The sequence below is a fragment of the Equus caballus genome, chromosome 29 (assembly GCF_041296265.1).
Source record: "Equus caballus isolate H_3958 breed thoroughbred chromosome 29, TB-T2T, whole genome shotgun sequence".
Taxonomy (NCBI): domain Eukaryota; kingdom Metazoa; phylum Chordata; class Mammalia; order Perissodactyla; family Equidae; genus Equus; species Equus caballus.
In genome coordinates this window covers 28,496,969-28,509,067 of record NC_091712.1, presented here as the reverse complement: position 1 = coordinate 28,509,067, position 12,099 = coordinate 28,496,969, and the positions used below count along the sequence as shown (strand labels likewise).

Below are 12,099 nucleotides of genomic sequence, written 5' to 3'. Positions count from 1 at the left end.
TTGAGGAAGATTAGCCCTGAGCTAACATCTGCCACCAACCCTCCTCTTTTTCCTGAGGAAGATTGGCCCTGGCCTATAATCCATGCCTATGTTCCTCTATATTTTATATGTAGGACACATGCCACAGCATAGCTTGACAAGCGGTGCTGTGTCCGCACCCGGGATCTGAACCGGTGAACCCCAGGCCACCGAAGCAGAACATGCGAACTTAACTGCTGCATCACTGGGCAGGCTCCTGCTGTTATTTCTCTTATTTTTTTCTCCCTTCCTTCTTCCTCTTTAGACAAAGCCCGTTGCATTTGCCGTTCGGACAAATGTCAGCTACAGTGCAGCCCATGAAGATGATGTTCCGGTGCCAGGCATGGCCATCTCTTTCGAAGCAAAAGATTTTCTGCATGTTAAGGAAGTAAGGAAAATAATTTGAATTTCTATCCTCATGATTTTTCACCTTGAAACATCCTTTTTGGTTTCTTATTGCTGTGAAATAGCATTGCGCATAGCAGCACTTGTATAACATACACACAAACTCGGTGCCTCTCAAACTTTTTCTGATATAAAATATAACCTTTTTAAAGAAGGAAGAAGTCACAGTCTTCTTGCAATAACTTCAAGGTTCCCCTGGGCTCTGTGACCCAGAAATTGGGAACTACTGGAGTAGATGATCCTTTTTTATACCTAACCTGTACTTTTTCTTTTAATATTTAACCTTGACTCTGTGTCGTTTTCCCCTCATGTCTCAAGTTTAACCATCAAGGGAGCCTTTGATAATAGTATCTAGGATGCATGAGGTCTCTCTGCGGACAGTATCTAAACTCAGTGTCTAAACCACTGGTGCCCTTTATCTTCCTTCAATGGTAAATTTCTGCAATGGAAGGGAGGTTGGCAGGAATTGGAGCCAATGAGGCAAAAAAACAGCAGGAAAATCCCCTTTTCTTCGTGCCAAAAGTTTCCACCTTTTCATGAACAATGATTCAATCTGTAAATTGGAAAAATTTACCCTTAATTGTAGGTTTATTTTGAGTCAACATCTGTCAAGTGCATGTCGTGCAGAACACTGTATTAGGTGACCAGAAATTCTCCCTACATGGTGTTCCTGTGTGTGAGCATCAGAGCTCCTTGGACCTGCAGGAATTTCTAATTGGAGCATGTCCATCTGGGGAATGAAATGCCCTAAGGAGCGTAGGTAAATGCAACTGCTCATACCCTGAAGGTTGTGAGCAAAGGAGGTGATGACTGCCAATTAAAAGAGCCTAGAGAATTTAGAGCCTACCATTTCATTAACTTTTAGAAAGAGATGTGAAATATTGGCTGGGAAGGAAAGATAGAAAAAGTTTTCAGAAGTGATGGCATGCCTAGAATCTCACTTTACAACAGGAAGTCTGATTAATCTAGTTTCCTTCCAATGGCTGATGCTTAGGGAAGGGTCTCTTTCTACCATGGAAGGAAAAGAAAAACAGAATGGATAGTGTTCCTTGAAATTCAAGAACAGACTTGAAAAATATGATTCACTTGAGGGAAATCAAACCAACTCATAGAGATTTAGGATAAATATTCCATCCAAAAGAGAGAAATTGTCTGCATCAACATCAGTAGAGAGATCATTTGCGGACACTGTATCATGGTCATTATAAACCTGTTTGCACGAAGGTGAATTTTGTTCTGATACAAAATATTTTGGGTAGATTGTAATATTAATCTCTCACTCTTAATACTTCTAATTAATCTGATTATATAAGAGGAGGAGCTCTGTAATACTCCCTAGTTCCTAATGGTCTCTTGTTAGGAAGAGCTGTTAATCTTTGAACGAGAAGAGTTTATCCTACTCCTGGTGACAGCAGCAGCTGCGATGGAATCCAGGCCAGTCTCAAGGCAGTACCAGGAAACAGAAGGAAGAGTAAAGCCTGCGTTGGGTCGTTGGGCACACCGAAAATACTTCACTCTTACGTGCTGAACCCATGAACCTCAGAGTTTGTTGAACTGTGATATTTGAGGCACAGTTAATTGTAATTGCCATAATAGTTCTCTCCATTGAAAATAGTTAATGCGGAAGAAAAATGATTTGACTTGAACTTCTGTGCACTGACTTCAACAATTTTGATTTCGTGTTTAGAAATTTAACAATGACTGGTGGATAGGGCGATTGGTTAAAGAAGGCTGTGAAATCGGATTCATTCCAAGCCCAGTCAAACTAGAAAATATGAGGCTACAGCATGAACAGAGAGCCAAGCAAGGGAAATTCTACTCCAGGTATGAGAGAAATATCCAATGTTTGTATAAAACTTCAGATCATACCATCATTCATGGACTGTTGTTTGCTTTCTTCCACAGCCTTTATTATGTGCTAAAAAGCAGACTGGTGATAGGGTTTATTGATGGCATCTCAAATCCTGCATTTTAAAAACTTCATCCTAGCATCTGATTTTCATCATATTTGGGAGAGAATCACAGTAATTAGTATCATTAATGAAAATAGCTGAATCATAGAGTAGTAAATTTGGACTTCCGTGCAGAGAAATTCTGAAGTCCTAATCTTTCCCTGAAAATACTCTAGCACTGAGCACCTGCACTGAATGATCCCAGTGTCTGTAACTGCCTGGCACAGCAGGAAGATGTTTTAGAAGTGAGCGTCTCAGATGTCATGGGCAAAGAGCAACTCTTGTGGCCTGTTAGTTTCATTTTCCCTTGAGAAACTCAATTTTCAGTTCTACTCACTGCTAAGCACCTAAAGAGAAACTCGAGATGCAACCAGTTAAAATCGCCTTGGCAGATAGCAATTAGGTGAGTTATGTAATAGGCTGGGGCTGAATAATCTTTCCTAGGATTCTTAGGCTTGTTTGCTCCTCACGAAGGAAGCACTGGGAGCGCTACTCAGACGTAGAGTGAACTATAAATTGAACCCTATGCAGACAAGTCCAAGAACACGGTGCGCTTCCCTCTCTGTGAAAGGATGGGATAGGGGCAAGGTTTTTCTTTAAGGTGAATAGTTGGGCTTTGTTTTCCCTGGCTTATATTTTATTTATTTATATAATGATGCAAAATCCTTTGTTAACGATAATATTTTGAGTGTTAGCAAGAATTTTTTTCCAGTGTCAGCGATCAAGTAAAATAGAACCTGCCTTTTGCTTTGGAGCATCCATCTTCATTAACTTGTATTTTATAATTGTCAGGCTCTTTTAGTTCAGATGGATTGCTCCCTTTTTTGAGACCTCTACCCTTGATATCTGACTTTTATTAATCCCTAGGTTATTGGGAGCCTGCAGATTGAGAGATACATTTAGTCATATAAAAGTAGCTGTGAGTAGATAGACATAGCATGTACATAGCATGTACATTTTACCAGTGGGATCTTGAGGATCTAATACGATTCATTCAATTTCTAGTCTTCCGTTGGCAGTTTTCTTTTGAGCACATAATCAGAATTCAGCGGTATTTAAAAACTCTGATGTATAAATTATAATAATTGACAGAAACCAAGGACAGTAGAATTGGGGCACAGCTCAAGAACATGGCATTTTTATAGAATTAAAAGTGAAGGGCAAATTTGTATGCTGATTATTTGGACTATTTGCAATGTTTGTCACAATTTTACACTATTCAAATAATACTTTGTTATTACAGTGTAAAACAAACCCGTGCTTGAACTGAAATTGACTTAGTACTTTAGAAAAAGAAAAAAAAAACTGGAAGAAGATGTTTTTGGTCCTGGTAATGGGGATTCTTGTATAACTTCCAGAAATTGCTCCTATCAATACCACTTTTTATTCATTTTGCATACTGTCTGGTATCCTTTTAAAATGTACTGGCATATCTCTTAACAGCTTTAAAAAGATATAGAGGCCTCCCGCTAGTTTCTTAAAGTTTTTGATGTTGTCTGTTTTATGCATTAAAATGCTAGAATAGTAACAATAAACTTCAGCCTGCTACTGGTACTTTAGTGGAACTTATATTTTCGTAAGTAAATAGCACCCTTTGATGCATAGATACTAAAAGCAAATTCTTTCAACTAGACCCTGGTTTGGCTATGATAATAAACGTTAGACAATAAGATTGTCTTGCTGAAATTCCATGTTACTCTTTTAAGATATTCTCGTCTATCTTCATCTGTGAAGGCGCCATTTAGTAACATGTTATTTAGCGTGCTCGTGCACTGCTACAAACCATAAATGCTGTTCTTCCGATGTTAACTCCAAAGTTTCTAAGACACTGAGGATGTCTTGTCTCAAAGTTTAGAATTTGGAGGTTCTGAAGTATATGTTCTCCAAATCATTCCTAAATTAACCGAATTTAACCCTCCGTGTTAGCCATGCTTGAGAAATGTTCCCGATACGATCTGAGTGTTAAATCATATAACATTCTGTTTGTTGTGTTCCTTCGTGTGTCTTTTAAAAGGGTTAGCAAGCTTTGGTATTGCTGTGTTTTTCTTTTATAGGTTGCTCATGAAAACTTGAGTACTTTCAATCTTAGTACGCTGAGAATAACCAAGCTAAGACAAGGGAGCTGAATCAAAGAAGGAGACGTTGTTTTGGTGTTAGCCTTAAGGTTCTACACATCACCTCTGAGGGTCTCTAAAATAATGAGCAAAAGGAGATCTCTGCTGTTTAGTTATCTGTGGTCCTGGAAGAGAATTTGAGAACTGCAGAAATTACCCTAGTTCGCTTTCATTCTCTCAGGGCCTTTTAAAATGAAATCTTGAATTTAAAACAAAGACTATCTCATGGCTATTTCAAGTACTCCACGAATCTCCACTGGGAAATTACCATTTGCCTCCTTGTAGGAGAGACAAATTCGAAGTTCAATAAAAACACAATGAGTAGTCATGTTTATTGCCCAATACAGATGTTTTAATACCTGAAATAAGTGTCAGATTTAATATCAATTTTTGCTTTACTCCAGTAAATCAGGAGGAAATTCATCATCCAGTTTGGGTGACATAGTACCTAGTTCCAGAAAGTCTACACCTCCCTCCTCTGGTAAGTAGGTGACCAGTGCTGAACAGCACATAACCGCATTCCATGCTTTCCTCTGTCTTACCTAGTTGTGTGAATTTGCATACGCTGAATCACTACGTGACCCCTGGACGCGTTAAAAGGGATCACAAATAAGAATGCCCATATGGAGTTAGGAACAAAATGGGGACATTTTTTTCCGCATTTAGAAAAAAAAGAAAAATGTCAACATGTTCTCTGTAAGTTACTGGAGATGATCAAAGTGATCAACATTTTTAGCTTTTTATCCTAGTCCCCACCGTGGGGCCCAGCGCATTGTCGTGGGCAGTCAATGGGTGAAACTCACCAGCAATCACAGTGTGATGTGAAGTGTTGGCCGCAATTTTAAATAAAAAGAGACGAAGGATAAAAACTTTAGGAAGATGAGGAAAGGAGAATAGAGTGATGGAGTGATGATGGAGTGACATGAGCTTAGATCCAAAAGGCACTATGGAAGATGTAGAATATGTATAGAAACATGGAAAAAAGATGGAAACACTTGTAGGAAGTGTAACTACTCTTTTCTTTCTCATGTGGTGGAGAAGGACACCAAGTTAAATTTGAATTTCAGATAAACAATGAATAATTTTTTAGTATAAGTAAATATTGTATGAGCCATACTAAAAAAATTATTTATTGTTTATCTGTAATTCAAATTTAACTGAATTTTTATTTGCTAAATCTGGCAACTCTACCATTCTGTGTAGAACTTGGAGTTGTATGTATAAATAGGAAACTAATTGGTCGAATTACATGAAAGCCCATGATCAGGGTCTTTGTTTGCTAAGAGCTGCAAGTGGGAGTCAGAATAAGATGATAAGGATTGGCCAGTGGAGCATTTGAGCAAAATGATTCTGTGTGTGATTTCTAAGAAGCCGGGAGTAGGAAGAGATCGAAGACTGGGTTGTGCATCTATGGAGAAGTTAAGGAACTAGTTGTGCTGACTGGTGTGTCTTAAGAACAGGATCCACCCATTGCAAATGATCATGCCTCGTTCCTGAATGTTGGCGACTTTTAGAGACCAATCAAGGGCTGCTTAGTAAAAACTATAGGACTTTTTAAGTGAGCAAAATCTGAGTGCCACAAGAAATAAATCATTTTAGATGCATACTGATTTCAAAAACCACGTACTTATAAGTTGCAGTAATTCTCAGTTGACCACACTTAGGTAAAGTAGTATGTTTGAAATGAAAATTGAAGCCCTTTAGCTATTATGTGAGGCATATGTCTTCACATTGTGCTAAAGCAGCAGCCCCACCTACAAACGTCAGCCCTACTCTGTAGACCAGGAATATTCTTCCATCCCCTGTAACCCTACTGCAGCCTTCGCTTCGTTTTGGCAGTGTAATGGGAGCAGGCACACGCATTTTGAAGAATAAGTTAGTGTATTTCTAAAATAACATTTCATTTTTGTAGCTAGATGTCCATCATTATTAAAAATAAAGTTCAGACCTACAACTAGAATATACAACTAGGTACTGGGAGGCTTTGGGGAGAGGAAGAAGGGACAAGAAAAGATTGGCAACAGGTGTTAGCTCAGGTGCCAATCTTTAAAAAAAAATTAAAAAGTTCAATTAAGAGTTTAATATAATAAAATAAAGATGATTAACAACCTCACCCAAGTTTTATACAGACATGGGACTTTGGAATAACTTTTCTGAATACCAAGAGTAGAAAACACCGCGACTGAGTGGACCAGGATATTAACCAACTGCAAGATTTCTAACAGGCACATCAGGATCCTGCTATAGTTTTCTTATCAGTAACATGACTTATCTAAAGGAAAACTTCAGAAAATTCTACAGAGAGGTTCCCCCACCCCACCTCCGGGAAAACTGCCTAACCCAGCAAATGTGGATTGACCTGCAACTGTAATTTTCGTCTTTGTTTCCCAGAGGCCCTATCTACGGTCACCTCACCCATTGCCGGACCAAAGAATATGAGCATCTGCCTAAAGTAAAGATACTTAGAGGTTCTTATGGATTTGGGAAAGGAAGAATTTCCACATCACATCTGGGTAATAGGGTAGTAGCCAGTTGCACAATTCATACCCCACACCTACATGTGTGTGTACACTTGCACACTGCTCAACTTGACCCACATGCCTAAGATTAAACTAAAATTTAGATTTCAAAAAGTGTTCCCAAGCCTCTCTACCAAAAAAAAAAAAAAGCATGCTAGTGAGGAAGAATAAAAGAAACTATATATGAATTGATGAAAGCAGCTTTTCCCCAAGTAAATACTGATATTTGCTGAGGTATGCAGATGCAAGTATGAAATTAAGGAGAGGTAACATCTCAGCATAAGGAGAACCGTCTGAGTCTGATCAAGGACACAGAACTGTGAAAAGAGTCGAACCTGCTTCTTAGCTGTCCTAGTAAATTTCTTTGATGTGTTTTGAAAGTGGCCAAATGTTTCAGAATTCTGTGTTTCTGAATGAACCCAGATGCCTTTAGATTTAAGTTAACCAAAAGTCAGAGCTAGTAAGTTGGAAAGTTCTCAGTTTGGGAGTGGGAGCCCTTGTTTCCAAATGCAGGTGAATTTCAGACCTGACACAGGCTATGTATCTGGGCTGTGTCACAGCTAAACTTTTTATGCATTTCCACTCTTTCTTGAAAAAATAAAAAATCCAGGGCCAGCTCAGTTGCTTAGTGGATAAGTTCACACGTTCCACTTCGGTGGCCCATGGTTTGCCAGTTTGGATCCTGGATGTGGACCCACGCGCTGCTCATCAAGCCATGCTGTGGTAGGCATCCCACATATAAAATAGAGGAAGATGGGCACAGATGTTAGCTCAGGGCCAGTCTTCCTCAGCAAAAAGAGGAGGATTGGTGGAAGCTGTTAGCTCAGAGCTAATCTTTCTTAAAAAAAAAAAAAAGCCATCCTCTGATCACAGCAGACCGAATTCAATAGACAAATCATTAAATCCAATTCATGAACTTTGCCATCCCAGGGTCCTGTCAACTCTGATATTCAATTACATATCTTCAGTTTCAGAAATTTCTCAATGGGTGCTGTCCCTTGAATATGGCCTCTAGAAGCCCAATAAAAGATGAGAAAGGTTAAAGTATATGGGAGTTTACCACCAGAAGGGAAACTTACTTGATTTGGTTAAGACATACTATCGGAATAATGAAGAATGGACCCACATCCTCTCCATCATATCCAAGAAGACACTAATGACATGTTTCCTGAAGGGGATTCAAGGAAAAGCATTATAGGGTGGTCTAAAAGGCAGAGCCGATTCAAACCCCTGGGCACATTTTATGTTTCCATTACACAGTATGTGCCAAACCTTTTAGGTCATCCATATGCATAGATGGGGCAAAGAGAAAGACATATTTACTAGGTAAGTCTAACCAAATACCTGGAATTAACTCAGACCTTTGTTATCTTCACTGGAGAGAGACTCATACCTCATCTTTATGCAAGCAATAGCTGATATTTGCAATATTGTGCAAACAGTGCCAGGTATTCACTCCATCACAGGTTTTCAACCTAATCAAATGAAAAGGAACAATTAAACAGGAGATCCTAGTTTTCAAAAGGCTGAGTCATCTAATATCCATAATAACTTCAAAATTGAAAAAGAATGTGCTGCCTGTCGGGCGATCTCCGTCATTTGAAAAGGTTGGCAGTGGCTGTCATGAGCCCCGGTTTAGCTTGTGTATCACAGGGAATCGCAGCTGCCTTGCAACACTGAGCTGTTATTTCAAACTGGTAATTTGTTCCTTAAATCTGAGTATTCTGTGGTTTTGTTAGACACCTAACACGTGTAAAATGATGCTTTCCTGGGGTGAGTAGGTTTTCTTCTTTTCTTCTGCTTGACCTCATCTGAACCATAGAATAATTTTCTACTGAGCCCAACTCTGTGATGTCTTCCTGAATCCTGCCACTGGGGACATGACCCCACTTGGGAATGGAGTGCACTGGGATTGAGAAGGGACCTCACTGGCGAGGCCACATGGTGTCAGGATGAGGTCCAGAGTCACAGAGGCAGAACTAGGTTCGGAGTCCTGGCTCTCCCGAGTTTTTGCCAAGAACAAGTCCCGTAAGCTCTTGGAGAGTTTAGCTTTTACGTCTTGAAACTAAGAGAGTTGAAAGTGATCTTTAAAATACTTCCCAGCTCTGATTCTACAGTTAATAAAATTCCATAGTAATGGCACGTGGAAGCATTTTATGAACTTCAAAATGAGATTATAGATGTTTTTTCATTTAGCATTTAATCTTTAAGTGCTATATTTTTCGGGCAAAAGATTTTAAAAATGAAAGCATGTCAAACCACAGACCTAAACCTCTTATTGACAGATGAGGAGACCAGTGGCATATTCTCCTGGGCCTTTGTGCCCTTTCACCCTTCCTCTCATGTTAAAGCCAGAGCCTTTATGTAAGTCAGTGGAAGCCTTATGTTGTTTCAGTAAACTAATTTCCTTTGGAGATCATCAGATCCAGTGTTTTTCAATCAGTCGTTAGTCAGGCCTGCCTGAGGGTGCACATATTATCTTGAAATCATTTTAATCGGGTCCATCCTGGAACCCTCCCTGAATTATTTGCCTTGCATATGATTCCTGTATGTTGCCTGAATTTAAGATTTCTATTCTCTCTTTCTCTCAAATGCCTGTTGCAATTTTCATGAATCTTTTCACATGGCCCTTATTTTCACACACAACCAAGCAACATAAGAAATCTGAGGCTCATTGTGATAAAGGTGTGTAGCATAGTTGCATGTGATCTAAAAGCTGGTTTAAGATATGGTAAGAAGTGACACCAAATGTTCTGTACCTTACTTGTATACAGTTGATATGGAAAAAATATGAGTATTATATTTGACACTATACAGTAAAAATGTTTCTCTAAAAATATGGTTCGAGACATCTAGCCTAAAACTGATTTGTTCAAGCAAACCGATATGAGGGGACCTTTCAGTTTTGTTAGATTTGATTACATTGCATTCTTAACATGCTTAACCTTTAAATTTTACTTTGTTTACTGTGCTGAGCACTCATGATAGATCTTTTACTGTGGTTAGTTTTATTTGCTTTCATTTTATTTTTTTTTATAACCTGTTTTTCCTCTCCTGTCTACCTGATGATTTTTGAATTGTTTGTCTGTATATAGCTATAGACATAGATGCTACTGGCTTAGATGCAGAAGAAAATGATATTCCAGCAAACCACCGCTCCCCTAAACCCAGTGCAAACAGTGTAACGTCACCCCACTCCAAAGAGAAAAGAATGCCCTTCTTTAAGAAGGTAACATTAACTTCCAAGCTCCCATCTGTCCACCTGCTCAACTGCACTGCGTCACATTTCTAGTCCTGTTGACTGTCTGCGTCCTTTGATAAGCCAATAACATGCATGCTCTGTTATTCTTTGTTTCTTTTCCATGCTGCTGTAGCTAAGCAGAAGCAGAAATCGGTAAGTTTACATTGACATAAGCTGTGTTTATCCTGCCACTGGCATCATTAGCATTAAATCCTGCAGTTTTATTAAATACAGTCATTTCTGTCCTAAGAGGAAAAAAAAAAAATCCTATCAAACAGCTAATTGAATCCAGGCATTTCAAACCAACGAAATTCAGTGAGTGACCTGTGGAAGCACCATTACAGTACTTATCCTTTTTGATGGAATAATATCTGCCACCAAGGGAACTTGTTTAAACATTCAAGGATGTCAGACGCTGACAACTCCATATATGCACCTCAATTGTGCATGCTTATTCTGTCTGTCTTTGTTTCTTTCTTTTTTCCAGAAATTTAACGTATAATCAAGCATTTTTAAACCATTATTAGATTCTGATTTATGATATCCAGATACATAGCTTGTACTAAAAAAAAAAAATTCTTCAATTTTTAATTTAGTCAGTATTTAAACTTCTAATCCACTAGGTGCAAAATCTGCAGATGAACAAGACCAGTGGAAAACTGCAGGCTTGTTTTGGCGGTTTACTGTGAGTTTTTCCTATTGTCATATATAAATACTCTCCCGATGTTCTTGCCTCCTCCATCAGTCAGATGTCAGCATCCCACCTGTTGGACTGTGGGGCGGTGGCCATGTGTACAGCCCTTGCCACTGGCCCACCAAGATGCTACACAGCGATGCTCCTTGTCCCCTGACTTTCAGAAACCAGGGTATTCCTCAGCTCTCTTTACTGCAGACCAAGTTTGTTTCTTTTCAGCACCTTTTGTAGCTTTAAACCATTATTTTTTAAGGATTCTCCCCCCCACACAGTTTCCTTTCTTTCTCTTGTTTTACACACCACTTTTCACAGCCTACTATGCTATCTTTTAGGGTCTTACTTCCTAATGTCACCAAGTCCGGCACAACCATGGGTATATTGTGACACACAGGTGTGGAGTAAAGCCTACTTTGCCCCAAATTTCCAACATCCTGAACTCTTTTCGTCTGCACACAAGTATTTTGCGCTGTGGAAGAACTCTAAAGTCATCCATGAGGTGTCAGATACTGAACTGTGAAGTTGTTGGTTTTGTTTTTTTTTTAATAAACTATGGTTACTTTAATAATGGAAGACCTTGGCACTCTAGGCAAAAATGGAAACACCTAGATTTTTGTGTTAACACAGAAAGCCCCAGCTTGATGTTCATCCACAACAGTGGGCCCATCTTTCTGGTCCTGTCTTCTCGTCACAGCTAAAACTTGCAGCCAAGTGACTAACAGTGTTCCTGCTGCAGAAGCCCAGAAAACCAGCATCGCTTGGCTGCTCTGGATTTTACAGAGTAATAACATGAACTAAAACCGTGGTAGTCAAGATAGGTTTTTTGAAGTTTGCTTACTCTTAAATTGCAAAACTTTAAAAATGTTTATCACAGTTTTTCTGCTAAATAAGTGAAACAAAAGGTTAGCAGGAAAGGGGAGATAAAATGATGGCGTCATTATCAATAGGGCACAAAGTACCAATATTCCATCAAATATGGTAATTTCTGTAGCTACCCTATTGATTAAGAAGCTGATTGATTATCAGCATGGGTAACCCCTTGCTAGTTGGCAGTCACAGATCAAAGGAACAAAGACCTGTCAAATACTGGGCCACTTAAGACTTAAAGGCTTGACATAAAATTTCTTGGTAGCTGTTACTAAAATGCATGCAATTTATA

The 12,099-nt window shown here is 39.0% G+C and overlaps 1 protein-coding gene across 8 annotated transcripts in view; it reads left to right on the top strand.

Moving 5' to 3' along the window:
* The window catches only part of CACNB2 (calcium voltage-gated channel auxiliary subunit beta 2), a 353,267-nt gene that overhangs the window by 302,536 nt on the left and 38,632 nt on the right, over positions 1–12,099 (top strand). For 5 of the 8 annotated variants that reach the window (XM_001497017.5, XM_023632324.2, XM_070254929.1 and 2 more), the window contains 4 exons: positions 284–406; positions 2,111–2,247; positions 4,894–4,970; positions 10,104–10,237. In XM_001497017.5, coding sequence (XP_001497067.1) covers positions 284–406; positions 2,111–2,247; positions 4,894–4,970; positions 10,104–10,237 — 471 coding nt within the window. Of the gene's footprint in view, positions 1–283; positions 407–2,110; positions 2,248–4,893; positions 4,971–10,103; positions 10,238–10,382; positions 10,403–10,872; positions 10,935–12,099 lie in introns of all 8 variants that reach the window. The other 3 variants (XM_023632326.2, XM_070254930.1, XM_023632325.2) reach the window with 2 other exon arrangements.